We start from the raw sequence: 19,266 nt of genomic DNA on the forward strand, positions 1-19,266 counted from the left end.
GAGAATAAGCAACTGAAAACACTGCTGAATGCTGCAACTCAAATCCTGCAAGTCTAGTGTCCACAAATTCACACTGAGAATTTTATAATGATTTTAACACAGAAACGAAAAGTCATCAAAGTGAGACAGGGCTAGAGCAGTTTAAGGCTACCTCCTGAATACCCTGGGGAGGTCAGCAACAATGTAAAGCCTCTGCCAAGTGGGCTAGAGAAGTTAATTTAAATCCATTTTGTGCCTCTTCTGGTGATTCCACACTCGTTATTCTCCAAGTTCAGGATAGTGCATTGTGTGAAAGTACATCAAATGAAAAAAACATTGAAGGAGTGCAGCACATCAGCTTCAGATTCCAGCTTTCCTATCTACTCCTCATTCTTTTTCCTGTCATCCTTTTCAGAAATAAATTTTTGCTAAAAATGAAATTGAGAAGGAATAATCCAGCAATATCCAGTGCAACACATTCTGGTGTTCTACTTCACAGAAGGAGATTTTTAATGATCTATATCAATGTTTTCCATCTACATAGAATATATTTCCTAAAAAACGTAAATGGTTGTTTCTGTAGTATATGAAAGTAAACAGAGGAAAGAAATCCCAAACTGATGGCTAGACCAGAACACATTTCGCAAAAAGCACAAACATTCTTCCTTCAGCCAAGTATTTCTCTACTTAACATCTTTAAGTCTTCTGTCATAAATATAAAAAAAAAAAAATTCAAGCACTTCTGTTTAATTTACATATTTGTGTGTCAGTGGAAAAGACAAGCATTCTGCTCTTGACAAATATCCACAAAATAACCTTCTTATCTTCCTTAAAACTTCTATTTCCCATGATGGCTACAAATAGCTTGTCAAAGTGGAGGGTGCTGATGTGCTGAACCATGCTACCTAAACTGTCTCATCCAAGTCTCTCAAGCTGTGTAGGGTAAGAGGTTTTATTTTTCTTTCATATTGAAATCCAATTGTGGTCTCACACTTTCAACTAACATGAAATGAAACTCATAATTGCATTAGTTAATCAGTTAATTCAGCATTCTTTAGACATGGTGTCAGTAATTGTACTGATTGAAAACATACAGAGGCATTTGGAATCAAATTATTGATATGAACAAGACAGGTCAACACACCCTGTTTTTCACATTAATTCCATAATGCAATGGGAATAATCCGTCAATAACACACAAACATTGAGTTAATGGGCATTATTATCCAGTAAAATAGTAAAAGAATAATACTTTTCATTCCTGCCAATTCAAATAAAATACAATTTCAATTAAAAAATAGTAAGTATTTCATGTTTTTAAATTTGCTTCTTCTTTCCTAACTTCCTACAGAGCTTGCAGCTCCCTAACTTGCTACTATTTAAACCAGGCTGTTCACATTTTTTCTTACTGTTTTGAATTTAGCTCATTTTCTCTGATAACTAATGAGGGACAGACATTTCTAAACATACTCTGAGATATTTTTGTTGCTAAATTTATTACAATTTGAGAAAAAAACTGTCTCCATGAATGCACACAGAACCTCAAATGCACACAGAACAGTACAATAATTAACCCAAGACTGATACAGAGAGGTGAAATTACTCTACCTGACATTTTCCCTAGCTAACCACATCTCTTTACATCCCAATTCACTATAGTATGTTTCTGAAAGAGATGACCTCTTTTTACCTCTCTCAGTATGTAGCCCAAGCTGTGTAAATTCTGTGATGTCTGGCTTTTAGGGATATCACAGAACCAGCCCTGTCCTTGTGATATGGAAAAGCACCTATTGTATGTATTTTGTAATTTATCCCCTTTCTCCTATTTCTCTTTAATGTTGGCATTATTTTCACATCACTGCTAGAAATATTGTCTCGTCCGGCCAAAATTCTGCTCCTGCCATCTGTCAACCACTCACCTCCTTTTTAAACATAATGTCAAAATCTTCTTTGGCTTAACTGACTCTTTAGTGACTTTTTGTGGGTTGTATAAAGGATGATGACTGTTGCACTATGTTAAGCAAATCACAGTGTGAAAATGTTTCCTGTTCCAGAAAAATTTAATTACTGTAATCCAAACTGGTTTGGATTACAGTAATTAATACACAGAGTATTCCCAGCTACTTCGTGTTAAAAAAAACATAATTTCTGCAATAATGTAGGAATCTTCAGCTTCTTCATGACAGTTGGCTACAAGACTGTCTTGGGGAAAGGAAGATGCACCCTGAGGAATTTCTGGTATATTGAAGGCCAGTATTATTGCAGATTGTCCAGTGTCTGCACTGCCACTCGGTCACATGGCACTTTCCAGGCAGAAATCTAGGTTCTCTACCCCAAACCTCATGGCAGAAAAGCCAGACAAAAGACAAAAGACAGCATTTCAAGAACACTGACTGTAACACTGAAGAAACCAAACAGAATAAGTAGCATTCAGGAGTTCTAGCAAGGCAAATCCCTGGTCTTCCTTTCCTTCCTCCTTCCCCCGGTTTGGACCAGCATACTAGGAAGACAGGAGAGCTATTCTATTACACAAGGACCAAGAGTGCTGTAGAGCAGTGGCTACGTATTTATAACATAAGGAATATCAGAAACCTTACTGTTACAGTTTTGTCAACACAGGTTTTTCCAACATTGCCCTGGAATTCATAGCAGCTAACATTGACACTCGGCAGAGTGTGAAATGAATTGGGGGAAACAAAAGGGAAGGGGGGGTTGTCAGGCTCCTTTATCTTGTGGACCCCTACAGTTTTGCCAGTCAAGATAAGGAACCTTGTTCAGCCAGTGACAATAGGCTTTTCTTAGGTTTATTTCTCTGTGTTACTTGGAATAGCTGTCAGAACCCAGCAGCCTGCAGACCACAAGCTGAAAATCCCTAATCTAGACTGGCTTTGAACACAATTAAGACAACTCAAGAGGAGGGAGGGAGAGGGGAACAAATATTTAACTGGATCTGTATATGTATTACAGCAATAACAGGAATACATTATACAAATCTGTATTTAAACACAGGAAACTGAAATCACACAGATTCATTTGTGATTTAGCAGTGAAGTGCCAAGAGAGCTGCAAGCTGGCCTGACAAAGCAATCACCTGCCAGTTGCCCCTCTGCTTCTTGTGCAGCTAATGCAGGCTGGCAGAAATGCTGGTTTGGGGCAGAAAAGAGTGACAGTCCCTAGTGATCAAACTCGGCAGTGCTTTGTGCCAAAGTCAGCTGTTTACAGCTGTTTATGTGTTTCTGACAGTTCTGCTCCCTTACCACCAGCTAAGCAGGAATGTCAGCCCGATGGAGGAGAGGGCATCTATAGCCAGTTGTAGACAGAAGAGATGTAGGAGAAGGTACATGGGAGAGGATGTGTGCCCTCAATCCTGGTGCAGGCCACTGGAAGCTGCTGTGGAAGGGCAGCCACAGTGCCACAGTTCTTCCTGGCCTCAAATGTGCTTTGCTCTGGGAGCTGATGTTGCCACCATCTTTGCATTGCACAGCCACCCCCTCCTACCTCTGCTTCTGGTGTCACTGCTCATGAGGCTCTAAGGTGGGCTGGGTCAGAAAATGTGTTCTGGAGAAAAGTAACCATCTGAGCCACTGTGCAAATGGCTACAAGGAAAGAGTGGTATGAGAGAAGGTGGTTTTTTAGCCTCCTCAGATTCATACATTTGAAGTCAGTTACTTTAAAGAGTGAGGATGGACAAAGCAGTACTGGAGGTTTACAAAGATATAATCATAATTCTCCTCTGTTAAGCTACTGGCTCTTTCTCCATCCAGTTCATATTTAACGTTATTGTACAAATTGTTTATATAATTTCATTTCAGGAGATGAAAACAAGAGTGTCTGAGTAATCCTAATTAGAAGCAGTGTAATAACTGGTATTGGAAGTAAGATTTTTTTTTTTTAATTTTTATTTTGGAGCCTAAATTATATATTCTTTTCATTTCTCTACTATTCAACTCAGTTACGTGTATTTGTATTTCCTCACTAACTGCTATCTTTAATTTTAAGACAGCTGCATCACTGATGATAAAGCACACAAAGATCAAACATGTTCCAAATCTCGTGCCAAGCTTTCTTCCAGAAGGAAATTTACAAAAAGAATAAATAATGAAAGTCATAAATCATAAATACCTCAACAGCACTTTCTCCTTAACCATCACTGGATTTAACAGCGCTAATTATATTTTCATCTCTATTGCAGAAATCTGACATTTTTGCCCATGCAATTCTAACTTGGAATGGCTCTAAATGAGCTCCACAAACTGGGCACTTGTTTTGGTGGTGGTGCTATTCTGTTCAGCCAGCACAAGGGGCTTCTGCTCTTGACTAGCTAACGCAAGAAAAAGAACAAAATCACGGGACAGCTTTTCCCCACTATTTATTAACCTCTCAAACTTTTGTCATCCGTACACAAGCAAAAAAAGATGCTGCTAAATGATCAGATCAGACACATTGATTACTTCTTACTGACTCAGAACTATAATTGACTTTGTTGAATCCCAATTTCCATCATGCATTGCAGGACAGGCAGTCAAAATGCTGTGAGAGATGATATGTGACTAGAAAGAACCTGATTTTAAGATCCCTGATGCAATTTTTCTGCCAAACTTGAGAAAATAATTACAAGATTCAAAAAAATTCCTTTTGCTGTTTCAAATATAAGTGCCAAATGTGTGTTACTTGTATACGCTTGACTTGCCTGAAGACATGAACCTTGAAAAGGACTATCTTTTTTCTCAATATAATTACCCCCTCTTTCTGCCTTTCAACTGCAGAAGATAAATGGAGCATATGTGCATGTTTTTCATGGGTTGAGACAGAATCACACAGAAAACATAGCCAAGGAGCAAGAGTCATCAAATGTGACTCCACAATATATATTATCAAACTGACCTTGCCAGTGCTGGCAGGTAAGGCAGTAGGCTGTGTCCTCAAACTAGTGGATCAAACTAGAGTGATGCTCCTATGGAAGGAAGGTCACACACCTAATTCACAATATTGAGTATTTTACAAATTTTAGTATTTTCCAGGAATTACTGTTATTTTTTCCATTTTTAGTTTATTTATCTAAATACTCATTCAGCTAGGCATGAGGAGTCTGAAAGGGAAAATGTCTCTTCAGCCAAACTGCCTTCCCTGTGCTACACCCAAGCATCTCCACAACCCTTTTGTGAGGAGAAGGTTAGTCTGGGGGGTCAGTACTTGATTACCCTGCTACTCTGAAAAAGGCCAGCAGGTTTCACATTGTGGCTACTCTGGCTAGTTCTGTATTGGTCGGCTCTATTACCTGATTAGATACAGGAGAAGAAACTGTTTCCAGTAGAAACTCCCAGTAGGGTTTCCAGAAGTCAGGGTACCCAATGAAATCATGGATCATAGATATTTCATAGATTACCAGGTAGTTGAATTGTATAACAGAAGATGGGGTGTTGCAAGCTTTCCTTTTGAAATATTGCTATTCACACTGGCATTTGGAAGGGAAGCCTACAGCTGTGTATCATCTCCATACGGCTGGAACTGGAGACAGTGATGTACCCAAACCCTTCCCTGATGGTTCTGAAACAATTTAGCTTACACAAAGTCTACTTGTGTAAGCCAGTAGACCTACTAACAATTTTGTTTACATTAAAGAGCTCTGATGACATAAAAAGACATTCATGTTTTTCATGATGAAATTCCTTACTAATGTATGAAAAATGTATTTTTCACAGACTCCTACTCCTCTCACACTCCTGTCTTTGTTATCTCCCCTGCCATATGCTGTCACCATGTGACTCATCGCCAAGGACTGTATGCACAGCCTCTGCATTAGCCAAATTGTTACAGGCTGTGATAATGATTGAACCCTGAGCACTTTCACTTAAAGCAAAATGAGGAACTTGAACAGACTCTAAGAAAATTACTTTCATATATGTGAAATTGGTGCCAAAATATCAGAGCAGCCCCCTAAAGTAATTGGTACAGTTAGGACTGCACAAAGACATTATTCAGAAATATTTGCACATAGTTATTTGATGTAATCACTTCAAAAGCAGAAAATTAAATGAAATTATTTTTTAACCTTATGTGAACAATGTATAGGACAACCAACTCTGGCATGGAGCCCAAAGAGAACAGGAATTAACGCACACATATCACTGGGCAGTTATATAAACCATCCACACAGCAGTTATCCTTTAACACAGTTTTCATGTGTATGTTGGAGACACTACAACTTCTAAACCAACACCTTGTCACTGCACTTTGATAGAACACTGCTTTCCTGTTCTCTCTTTCTCTGTATTCTTTTTTTTTTTTTGGCTCACAATTTCATGAGAATGTGAAACGTTCCCCTTAGAATTCTGCTAATGCTCTATCAAATTCCACATTTGACAATACACCGAATGTGTTAAAAGATAAGCTTTCTTTTCAGTTGTCCCAGAAAAGTAAACAGAAATATAGAGAAATCAGAAGGAAAATGATTGTGTGTATTGCTAGAGTAGCTAATATGGTGAATGAACATGATTATTACTGGTGTCTTGTGTGGGCTCTTCAAGGCTGCATCTAGTGAATTGCAATGTCATCTTTACAAACAGTGTATTTTCAAATACCCAGAGCTATACTTAAGTGCTTGAAAATTGAAATAAGTGAATATTCATTTGCCTGGCTATGTTGAAATTGCGATATTTTGAGGATTAAATCTTGATTATGTCTTTCTCTGTCCAATGAAAAAATCTTTTCTATATAATTGCATTAAATGTATTTAGAGTTGATAGAAAGGCAAATTATGTTTTCACAATCACCCAAATTATTTAAATGCAAAAATGTCAACATGGCTCCTAAGCCTTACTGAAAACTCAGAAAAGGAATCTATATTTTACCACACCAAATTAATTAGGGAAGAAGATGGATGAAAAGGTGACTTTCAGATGAATATTGCAGCACATCCTATAGGAGCTTTGGTATACAAAATACCTTAAAATAAATCACTTCTGATAAGCTTCCAGTCTACGGGATTTGGAGACATTACATGAAAAACATAAAGGAGACATTCACTCAATCCATGTGTTTTTCGAATATTACGTAGTGCACAAGGGGGAGCTCCTGTAACTCTTTATGACAATAAAAACCTGAAGACAATATAGGAACCAAATGGAAATAAAGCATGAGAGATTTCAGAAAAAAATACATAGTGTTCACCCAATAGCAAGAATTACTGTATGAATTTGCACAACTTAATCTGCTTATATCTTCTGAGTTCAGTATGGTTTCATCAGTACAAAGGAGAGGAAGAAGCACCTTCCCCCTTTTAGGATGTATGCTTTCAATGAATAAGGCACAGATTTATGTAGGTTTTAAACCTATACAAAGATCAAGCTGTACAAAAAGAAAGCTAGCATGGTTTTTGAGGTGAGATGATGTTTCAACTAAGTGTGTCATAGGAAAAATTTATGTGAGCAGGCAATCAAAGTCTGTAGCATAACAAACACATTTAGAAGGTTGTCATTAACACTGCTCAGTTAGTCTCCAATCTTGAAATACTCTGCTTTCGAGCATTTAATTTTTCAGCCTTCCTTTCAAGCAGAATTTTTTTGTGTAGCTTCTTGAGGATGTGGGAGTTCTTTTAGCAAAATGCAATATGGAGATTCCATAACAGAAAAGAATACGAAACTTTAGCTTCGATCATTAGCAGGGTTAGAATTTTTTTACTATCTACTACTTGAATAAATAACTTATAAATCGTGGGATTTCTGCTCCTTCTGTGGATAATTCCTATGCTCTCTTAGACATCTACATTTTGCAAAGGAGTTTAAGATATTTGCTGATATCAGAAAGTAGTATTCAGCACCAGCATCCATTGGAGAGTGGAGATTCATGTTCTCAGCAGGTCCACCCACATTCATTCCTGTGTCTCTGCAACTCAGTCCTGCAATGCCCTCTTCTTTAAACTACCCTACATCTCACATTCTCCAGAGCAGATGCGCTATTCCTTAACTCATTTCCTGCTTGGACACCAGTAGAGGGTGTAAAAGCACAGGGGAAATAAGTCTGGTTTTCAGTCAGTGTGTCTTCGTAATAGTCAAAATGTTGTTCCAGCAACTAAAAGAAGTCCTTGAGAGAAACCTCACACCGTTAAGCATTGACACAGGAATGCCCAAGCAGCCCAGGACAGAACAGTGTTGGGATTCTGCCCATGCAACACCCACAGCCTGTGTGCACAAGTTCCCAGTGAAACTGTAACGAGCCTCTGGTGAGTCAGTTTCAACTGAGATTTTTCAGTGCTTAACAGTACGGTTATTTTTTAAGGGGTCACAAATGGTATTCCTTACTTCCAGAATAAGTCCCAAATGTCAAGCTTCTAGTCCAAAGGACAGGATTGCTGGTGTATAACTGGGAAAAGCTATCTAATACGTGCTATGTGTTTTCCTCCAACTCAATGTCAGAGAGGTTTGATCCATTTCAATTTAACAATCAGCCAGGAGCACACTCTCAGCATGGCGAACTCAGCGTAAACAGTGAAAAAGTGGCCAAATTGTACGAACAGGATCCCGTAGTGGGAAACATCATGCAACCCTGCTGCCAGCTCTGCTGGTAACACATGGAACCAGAACTACTACCTATTCTGCCTGCACACTGGAACCTGACCTCCCATGCTTTCTAAGTACTCTTCTGTGTCTTTTCCAAAAATGTATTTGAAATTATTATTGATTTTGTCATTTTGGCTTTAGGGTTACATTCATCTCACATATCCAACTCTACCCCATGGGAATTTTCAAAAAGTAAGAGCTACACAGACCAGTATACAGATATTGGCCTGTCCTAGTTAAAAAAGACTGAAGCTGTTATTTTCCCTTACATAAGTCAGCATTAAATTGACTTTGTTTCCATTCTCCAAAATATAACTGAAGACAATAGTATACTCTCAGTATTTTATGCTCAATTTAACTGCTATATTGCATTAAATGATGTGCAATAATGTAACCCTAAATGTAAATGAATTCACATTTGGTAAAAAAATCTCTTTGCTGCCTTCTCCAAATAGGAAATTTTTTTGTAGATTTTAATGAACTAGGAAAACCAAACATCCCCATATGGTGAGAAAATTTCAAGGCATGCATTAAAGGAAAAATCTTACATTACTCATCAAAAACTGATAGATGTGACAGGAGAAAAAAATTAAGCTATGAAGATGAAACTCAAATGATTAGCAAATATGGAAAATCATCTATTACAGTGCTTCTAAAAGACTCACCACAGGCTAAAAGAGAAAAGCATGCATTTCATATTTCCAGACTGGAATATATTAAATTTCATTTGAAGCAAATTATTTACAGCTATAAAATTCCCTGAAAAATTAAAACAACACACAGATACCTTGAAAAAAATGCATAATGATCAGAACTACCGAAGATGTTATCTCTTTCTGTCTAAGATTGTAATGTTTTCTAATCATATGAAAGATTTTGAGGAACTTTCTCTGAATCTCAGAGTTCCTCACTCAGTCTTTTTCTGGACATTACAGAGTAGTCTGCAGGCCTCTCCAAGCTCATTTGCTGCCTGCCCTACAGGCATCATTCCGGCATTCTAAAGATATAAAGTAGTCTAAAGACGTCCTGGAAACACTTCCCTAACCTGATATACCATTTTTGAAGTCATATATCACCCTAAAAATAAGCAAAATATATAAAATCTACAAACACAGTGCTGTTTTCTGGTACCCTGATTTTTGTTTCAAATAGCTGTCAACAACTCTGGGAATTTGGCCCTGCAATTCCACTAACTCCCTGGTTATTCAAAACTGACTACAGGTGATGAAGAACAACATTTTTTGTAAGCATTGTAACAGCTGTACAGTTTAAAACTGCAGGAATGAAGCTTGCATGCAGTAAATAAAATACTCAGGTGTTTACCTCTGCTGCATTTACCTTTCACTTAACATAATGAAAGGGAACTATGGAAAACACACAGAACTAGAATTCATGAACCATTTCTATGCTGTGTAGGTTCTTCTACCACATTTGTCATGGGACAGCCTGAGCCCCTTCAGGATGAAACAGGGTGACAAGTATCTGTCACGTATTTACTCACTCAGCTTCCCTCCACAGAAATGTATACGGTGTGGGAGGGAGAAGGATGTCTGTTTTTTACACGTGTCTTGGAAATAAAGATAATATGGTTTGCAAAGGACCTTATTCCTGTAAAAGTCACTGAGTAGCCTGCCTCAGCCCCAGCCAAGTTCTGTCTCCTACTCAAGTGATTATTTTGTGCAGGAACAGTCCTGTTGTGCTAGAAAAGCCCAGCTATTGGCAAAGGTATTAATCACTAAAATACTTTGCACCTGAGAATGTTTACTACCCTCAGCTGAGCATCACTTCCCATTACTGGGGGGTTATCACGTTCTAGGAGAGACAGATGGTTTTACCTCCTTACCTCTATCAGTTACTTTTATCTGCTTCAGAAAACAACATCTTTTACTCTAGAAAGCACCTGGTGCTTTCATTGAGAAGCCAAGCAAGACCCCTGACCTGATTTAACTCCCAGTGTTCCACTGAAATGCCAACAACTTCAAGAACCACTTAGGCGTAATCCATTAACTGGTTTGTAAAATGCTTACAGAATGAAAGGTGCTAAGTATCCAAGAATTATTACTCAGTGCATGGAAAAATGTTTATGTTCCTACAGGATAAGGCTGTGTCAGGAAGTGGTATAGCATTAGTGAATATGACTGTAGGAAAAGGAACTGCACACTGTTACATGTATACATTTAATAAAGGCTGAATGTGACAATTAAGAAAGGTCAGTACCCTTGAGGAAGCAGGACAGACAGACAGGGAGAGGTGGAAGCAGTTATTTTTGCATCAAGGAAACATGCTAAAATATTCCTTGTTTTTATCTGCTGTCAAGAGATCTTTTTTGTGCAACAAAAATACCTTCAACCTTTTAAAGACATCACATAAATGAATTCAATTAAACTCTTGTGTCCAGAAAGAAGGCATCCAAGCATCTACTTATTACTGTAACTTTTCTACTCCCGCCATAAAAAAATTCTAAAATTTATCAATCTTTATAGCAATGCCTGACATTATTTCTTCCCACTATTACTCTCTATCTATCTATATGTACTATATTCTGCTATTAAACCAGGCATAGAAATATTCATGAGTTCTTTCACGTGGGTCCTCATCTGGTGAGGCTGAAGGCACAGAACTGTTTTACAAAGGGGAACTGGAATGTAAAGCTGCTCTCTGAACACAGCAGAAAATTCTCCCTGAGCAAAGGGCCAGAACAATGCCTATACATCAGTTCAGACTCAGTTAAGTCTTAAAATAGGATTTAATCATGAATTTTATGATCCACTGGTTATCCACTGGTCTTGTCACAGTGCAGTTTTTCTTCCTTACCCTCAGCACCTCTCCAACAAAGATAGGAAAACCAGACTGTAACACAAACTTTGGCAGCAGTACACCTGCTAATAATCCCAAACCAGTTGCTTTCTTCAGTTATATGACACAATGTCTAAAGCATCCTTATAATTTGCATACTGTGCTCAAATACATCAAACACATGCTTTGCATTTGCACTTGGTTCTTTTCAATTTAATGCTGCACTTTTGCATTTTTCATAACTGAATTCCTCCCCCTCCAGCAAAAAAAAAAAAAGTGCAAAACTATGTGTGATTTACCTTATTACAATTTTTAGCAACTTGGCAAAGACCGCTGCTTGACATACTGTCTTTATCTGGCATTCCTAAAAAAGGAATACAGAAAATAAATAAATAAATAAATACTGTACATTCTTTAAGTAACAATGAAGATATTTATTGATAGAATAGGGAATTTGATGGAATTTGATAACATACACATTAATCTATGATTTTTAAAGAGAAAAACAGATTTATTCAGAAAAAAGTTTCCTCTTGTGAACACAAAAAAGCTAATTTGTGTAAATACTATAAACTGCTTGCTAAGCATAGTACTTTTCTCACAACTTAATATCTGAAGCATGTATATAGGAATTATTTATACTTTCTCATTTAACATAATCTATGTCTTAGTATCTGGAAGTCAATGTGATACTGAGTTTGCACTAACTAGCATTGCTATGCTATTGTCCTGCAAATAGAACATATTGAACACACAGCATATGGCACAAAATTTGCAGATGCAATTTTTAGCCATCAGATACTGTCCTGGTTGGCATCTAAATAATCCCCTGGCCAATAAATAAAAGTACCTTGATTTACACAAATGATGAGTTCCAAAGGCTGCCCTTGGATTCATGTCTATAGCACTACCCCACTTGGCAGGTTCTTATGAGGCACAGACATACCCAAACTTATTCAGCTATGTAACAAAGGTCAGAGAGTGGCATGTTTACTGCAAGCTGTCTGCTCAGGTACTAACCTAGATTCTCTAGCAAGTTGTGTAGCCCATCCTAACTAAAAAATGAGACAGTTTGTTATTTTGACTTTACTAGCAGGACTCATGGCCACGTTCCATGGAATTAATGTAACATCTATAACTAGTTAAATATTACATGACATCATAGAGTAAGCTTTAGTCAACAGGCCTGGCTTAGAGTGCAGATTTTTGTACAGCTCCGTGTACACTCATATACAGTTGGGAAGACACTTAGGCAAGTTCCAAAGCATTTCCTGCTACGTGCAGTATAAATACAGTTGTAATACCAAACTGAATTTAACGTTTCAACTCCAACCCCATAACCAGAGGACTTCCATCTTCCCCTTTCTTCCCCTTTCTCTTTTTTTCTACCATCTGATTTCTAAGTTCTCATACTTACTGTCATTGTTGGAGCCAGTTTCCATAACACCATAAGGAGGAGTGAGAAGTCCAGACATATACTGTCGATATTTCTGAAAGACAGTGATGGCACATTCAGTCAGGTACACACATATAAAATCATTTAGGGGAATATGTGCTATTTACATTTTTGTGTCTGCTGCCTTTAGCTTCTCAGGCACACGTGATATGAGGCATGTATTTACTCTTAACACTACAAGCTCTGCTTTCTTGACTGGAGCACACTGCCTTTGTTCCATCAAAAATTGTGCTATAACAGCTCCCCCTTTCATCTTCCCCAAAGCATGACTTTAAGGGTTCTAATAAATCAATATTTTACTTAGTGGTGTGATTTCCCATAAAGGCTGTTTTAAAGCTCATTTGAAATTGCACTACTCATCTGAACTGAAGCTAGAAAACTACTTTATTGCAGGGGTGGAGAGTGTTAATTAAGGATTCATAAGAATCCTGTACCATGAGAGTTTTGGTGTCAGATTTGCAATACACAGGATTTAGTGTAAAAGCTCTAAATGTTTATTTCCAAGACACTACATTTGGTTTTCAGAAACTACAAGGCTATGAAACACAAATACCGAATATCTCATATTATGTATATCCTCATACAAAAACTGTATTAGCAGATGAAACTTTGTAGCTATAAAAATAATGTCCCTTGTACCACTGTAAGCTACATAATTGTAACTGATGTCAGCAACTGGTATTTTTCTTCAGTGAATGCTGGTGACATGATCAATAAGGTTCAAAGCTCTGTCTACAGCTTAAGAAATTCACAGAAGCTACAAAAATAACACCAAAGGAAAAAAATTGTCCTTTTATCAAATACAAATAATTCAGTGAATAAATGACACATCTTTGTTTCCAATCAGACTACATTACTGCCATGCTTAAGGGTAAACAATTATAATTCCCTTTTGGAACCGCCAGAAAACAAGCTTGGGCAACAGGGATGCTGATGTGCAGTGTAAATAAAATGCGTCACACAGTCCTTACGGTGCGCAATGAGGTGAACCTGAACAATCCATCAGCTGAAATTCATGTAGGTTTCAACTAAGCACACATAATAACTGAGACAGAAAATGACCTTTATGGTGCGATTTTAATTTAAAAGTTTTATCCTTTGCTCTGTGGAGCTGTTTGGATGTATTCACTTTAAAAATGTTGCCTGCTGAATTTTAACAATGCTTAAATTATTCTTTTAACATTTCTTTTTCTTGGAAATGGAGATGAAAATATCATCAATTCTAGCACTAAAGGCTGAATGTCTTGCATTCTAAATAATAACAAAAGCTACAAAGATTACATTAATCTTAATAATCCAATCCTATTTTTAGACAAGCTATTACATCCTAAAGCTTAGTAACATATTATTTAAATCTCACCCATAATCCAGCTGAATACTCGTAGAAGCAAATCTATGTTATATCGCTGGTCAGTCACACAAAACAAATGCTACTTCACTTGGGGATAAAACTCTCCCATTTTCTTTCCCAAACCATTCACTTTCCCATACTCTGCATCTAGTCCTTGCCTGGAACTTAGTGAGAGGAAGAACATGAGAAATACTTATTTTCTCAGTTCAACTAGTAATTCACACACACATAAACCAAGGGAAAAACTCATTTTCCTTGCCCAAATTAAAAAAACAGAAGTGTGTCCCAAGGGGTTGAAATAACACTTCATTCAAACAACAGATAAATGTTTTGTTCCACCTGCTACTGAATTTGGTCTTGAAATGTTATTTTTAGATGGAAAATTGAAATGTTTCATTTGGGATAAGATAAAAACCAAATTGTATAGGGTGTTTTTCTTTTCTTCTTCCTCACCGTTCAGCTGATGCTTTTTTGGTCTGTTTTTCCCAAAATAGCATTTTCCCAGAAACACATTATTAGTCCACATTTAATCTACCTTTATAAGGAACTTGAATTGTAGGAAGACAGTAATTTTCTCTTTTATTTCCTCTAACCACGTCCACAGCCATCATAAACTGCATGGCAGTTTCCTTCCGATTAATTCTCTAAAATTTTTCCTGATTATTCATCTCATGAGACAAAACATAGAATACACCACGTAATTTCCAAAAGATTTGAGTACTCAGCTTCAGAAAAAAACTACTGGTAGAGTAAGCCAGAATCGCATATACAACTTCAGTGGGAGCATCCAATCTCATTTAACCCCACCTCACGCTCAGGATGCCAAACCCTACCAGAAACAAAAACACAGACTGCCAAGGATGTCAACTCTGTCATCTTCTGCATGAAGGTCCCACTCTGCCATGGGACAAGTCTACTCATGAGTCTGATACAGCAAGCTCTGTGGGCAGTGTTGCCAGTGAAGGAGAGGAATTAATTCAAAACAGGCCCTCAGAAAGCTCAGTTGTTCAGACTCCTCCAGGGCACCTCTGCATAAAGTGAAACTTCCTTCTGTACCTGGGTATCTGCGGGGAAGACCGACAGGACTGCCTACACATGGTCTCTCACGAAGATATCTGAGCAGGGTGTGGGCTGACATAGGAGGTATAATTTATGCCTAAAATTGTGTCACCCCATTAGTCAAATTAAATGTCAAAGGGAACTTATTTGCCAAGGAGTTAGGGAAACACTGCTGGGAAACCTAGAGCACACAAAGAAAGACCTAAGTAACTGCCTAAAGATTCAGATGGAGTAATGAAGTTCCAGGCATAAGATCTCTGAAATCTGAGATAATGAGACCTATCTGGTTACTGTAATGTCTGGAAATGAAAATAAAATGCAGTAAATTAAATTGTACTCATAGGTAGCATCATAGAATGATTTTAAGTCATTCAAAATTAACAGACTAAATATTTACAAAATGCTTTTGAAAATGTATTCCACAGGTGGTATGAAGCCTGGAAAGGCTTTCCTTATGAAAGACAGCAACAGTTATCAAATCATCATAAGCTTGTTTATTACCAGAAGTCTTCAAGTTCTGTAAATCCAACATGACAGCAGTTTTTAAAACTACACTCAGTGACCTATTCACTCTGTCTTCAGATTTCTACCGATTTATAAACTCTATCATGCAACAGCTTAAAGAACAGACACTTCCTGCATCTAATCTGACAGCACGAGTAATAAAGACAGTATTTTTTTTCCAGTTGCTGACTGCCTCATATCCATGCAGTGGTGAAAATGAACACATTTTGACCTTTTCAACTACTGCTATAGCCTAAGGCAAAGAAGAGCACTGACAAGGAACAGTTGGGGATAGGAGAAAAGGAAGAAACAGAATCACACGCTTGCCTTACTGGGAAGGTGCTGTGGGGGAATTTTCATACCAACGGTTTTTAAGGCCACTCATTGTCAAGTTTTTCAGTGTGTTGCTTTGCATGCTCTTATTAAGACTTCATTTGCAATTAGCTGCAGTTTTCACCACTACAATAGGTTTTCTTCTACTCTGTAACGTAATTGGGTATATTTTTATATGCTAATGCTTAGAAAGGCAATTCTTCTCATCCTGATGCAAGCTACCCCGAAATTCCTAAAAAATGCTTTTGGTACACATAAGGTACATAAAATACATCTTTGTGGTTAGCCCCTTCTCTTTCGCTGCAAGTAGTGAAGAACTAATAACTGTTTAAAGGGAAAGAAGCAGCAAAAAAGAGATTTTTACAATACAGACACTCCAAAATAAGCCAGGTACATGTAAAGAAAATAGACAAACCTTTGTTGTCCATGTGCCTTGCATAACACAACCCCAGCACTCTAATGGGAAAGACTCAGGACTGATGAAGGGAAAACCTCCTGTGTACAAAGATTTGAAAGCAAGTTCCACACCAAATACTCCCCCCAAGTGCAGCAGTTCTCCAGTTGGCAAAAAGTATCTTAGGGGTTGTGTAATAAGGACCCAGGTAGTGATGGTTTGTAGCCCTAGGGAGTCAGGCTTCTGATGCTTCCCCATGCAAAGGTGAACCTACACGTGGCCAGATACTAGGAATTACTGTCTTGTAACACTGGAGAAAGTTTTGTAGACCACAACAGGTGTGTGGTCGAATATATATCTCTCTCTTTCTCCTTCTCTTTCTTCCCCACTCACAATCTCAATCCACAGTGTCACTTTTCACTAGATGCATTTCTGCTATCTTCTGCCTACCACTAACCAGCAGCAGAGAAGTTGAGAAGGCAGGGCTCACATTACTTGAAAACTTGGGAATAACACAAAATAAATGATTTCAGTTGTAGAAGTCCTAGGCTGAACATCAAGGTGATCTTTCAACACATATTTTTTAAAATCTAGAGAAACTACTTTATCAGATGCTCTTACTATGACTATTACCTGAGTTCTGCAATACTCCTGTACTAGCTGTCCATACTCCTGCAGTTGTTTCTCTCGGGGAATATATGCTGTAGCTTAACAATGTGAGCCAGCTTCTCTATTTTCTTCTGACAATAAATAATTGATCACTGATGCTCTCAGTACCACTCTGTTCTTCCTCTAAGTTGGCTGCACCGGTTATACCATCTTGGCAACAAACCATCTCGGCAACAAACCATCTCCCTTGTGAGCATTACTCACAAGGGCACACCACTCTCATGGTGCACTGTTTCTTCTCTTTTCTCCAGAACAATAAGGAGAAAAGTCCCTGTGAGAAAGAGCCCCCAAAAGAAATAGCCCTTGAAGATCTTTGGGCCCTTTCTTCACCCATCACATCAAGCAGAGATTGCTGTCTCAAAATCCAGACCTTTGCCTTTACATCTGATACTCCAAAGATCGCTCTTTACTGAACTAACTGACAGGTAAAATCTCAGGTCATCTGCCTGCTATCCATTTGTGTTTTCCAATATAAAGTGCCTCATGTTCTTACAGATTTTTGCAAAAATAATCCCAAACTGATTATCATACTGATAGTTCTTTTTTACCCAAATCTTGTTACAAAGTGGAAAACAAATAGAACACTTGATGTTGCCTAATTCTATGTTCTGAGACCCACAGAAGACTCTGGCCTAATTCTGATTTCAGATTCTGTCTTCTTAGTACATTTACAAATTAATAAGTGTATTTCTTATGAGCAAGCTCAATCAGAAATTTCCATACATTTCAGGTCAACATCACTTAACTGGCTATCACAAAAAGGATCTGACCCATGGCTGTTTAACACTACATGGGGAATCACTGCTTGAAGCTGGTGCTTCACTCTAGAACACCTGCTTATTGCTAAATATTTGCCTTTGTCATTAACAGAATATAAACATTCACTGTTACTGACAGTATAGGTACAAAACAGAATTTAGGTATTTCTAAAGGAAAGAATAAAGAGAAATTAGGAAAATGTAATGCTACAATAGCAAAAACATATCTTTATACACTGTGGGAAAATAGAAAATAAACCACGTGAAGATCTTACCACAACTTACTGAACAGACAGACTGTTTTGTATACGTCAGACTATCAAGTCATTAAAATGAGATAGACAAGGCCTGAAATAGCAGAAGTGAAGTACCATTTAGTCATATTCAGATAAAATAAATACAGGAAATGCCTGTACTGAAATTGCTGAATCCCAATCCCAGAATAGGTATAGTTTATATAACAGCAGATGAATCTGCATCTTTTCGATTTATTTACTGATTTACCATCTTCTGAATGTTTCTGCATGGCTCTAATCAACTATGCTTTAGATTTTATTCCATCTCTTTGTTTTGGAGGCATATATTTTTCTGTCACACTCCCATTTAAATCAATTTATCATGCTTGAAAAGCTCTGTGTGCAGAATTTGCTTTATCACAGAATCCCCTTGATATTTTCTCAAGAAGAAAAATGCACCCAGGCTCTCTGAAATCATGCCAAATAGCAGACTTGGCTACCAGATAGAAACCTAAAGATAAGTCTGCACTGCAAAAAATCAAATCCAAGGAAATTACAGCATGAGCAGTGATTAAGCAAATTACACAGCCTATTCTGCTCCATCTAATTTAAATTTAGAAATGCCATCATGCAGCCCTCCGATTCTGTCTCTTAGAGAAATCCACTAAGGAAATGCACTTGGGTGGAGATAGGACTTGGTTGGGAGGGGTGGGAAAGATTGCATACACTTTAAAGAGGACAAAGAAAATATAAAAAGAACAAACAGTCCAATTGATTTATGTGTTTTCTTTTACTACAGTTGTGTAAACATACAACAGATAATATATGTACAGGAAAAAAAATAGTATTTTAACTGCCTTTAACATGAAGTCCAAGTTTCCAAAAGTCTGAAAAACAGAATTATACATTTCCATATTTACTTTTTCACAGTGATTTGTGTTGAATGTGTTCGCTTTAAAATCAGATGATGATAACTGTCAGCGACAGTGCTTCAAACTCAAACCAAGATCAAAATAAGATCGTAAAATAAAGCTTTTCTCCTCTTTCATTACCACTTGTAGGAGTGAGGCAGAAAATCACACCTTAGCCAGAATTTTCTGTGACAGAACAGAACCTCACACCTGTTCAAACCGTTCTGTGACACTAACAATTGTAAACCTGTCTTTATAAGCA

General features: G+C 37.6%; 1 protein-coding gene across 5 annotated transcripts in view; it reads right to left on the reverse strand.

Annotated features, from left to right (window-relative positions):
• Nucleotides 1–19,266, reverse strand: part of RAPGEF4 (Rap guanine nucleotide exchange factor 4) — a 151,323-nt gene that overhangs the window by 65,155 nt on the left and 66,902 nt on the right. For all 5 annotated transcript variants that reach the window (XM_032692912.1, XM_032692910.1, XM_032692909.1 and 2 more), the window contains 2 exons: nt 12,751–12,823; nt 11,633–11,697 (listed from right to left, as the gene is read on the reverse strand). In XM_032692912.1, the coding sequence (XP_032548803.1) occupies nt 11,633–11,697; nt 12,751–12,823 (138 nt within the window). The remainder of the gene's footprint in view (nt 1–11,632; nt 11,698–12,750; nt 12,824–19,266) is intronic.

Source organism: Chiroxiphia lanceolata, chromosome 7, assembly GCF_009829145.1.
Source record: "Chiroxiphia lanceolata isolate bChiLan1 chromosome 7, bChiLan1.pri, whole genome shotgun sequence".
NCBI classification, from domain to species: Eukaryota; Metazoa; Chordata; class Aves; order Passeriformes; family Pipridae; genus Chiroxiphia; species Chiroxiphia lanceolata.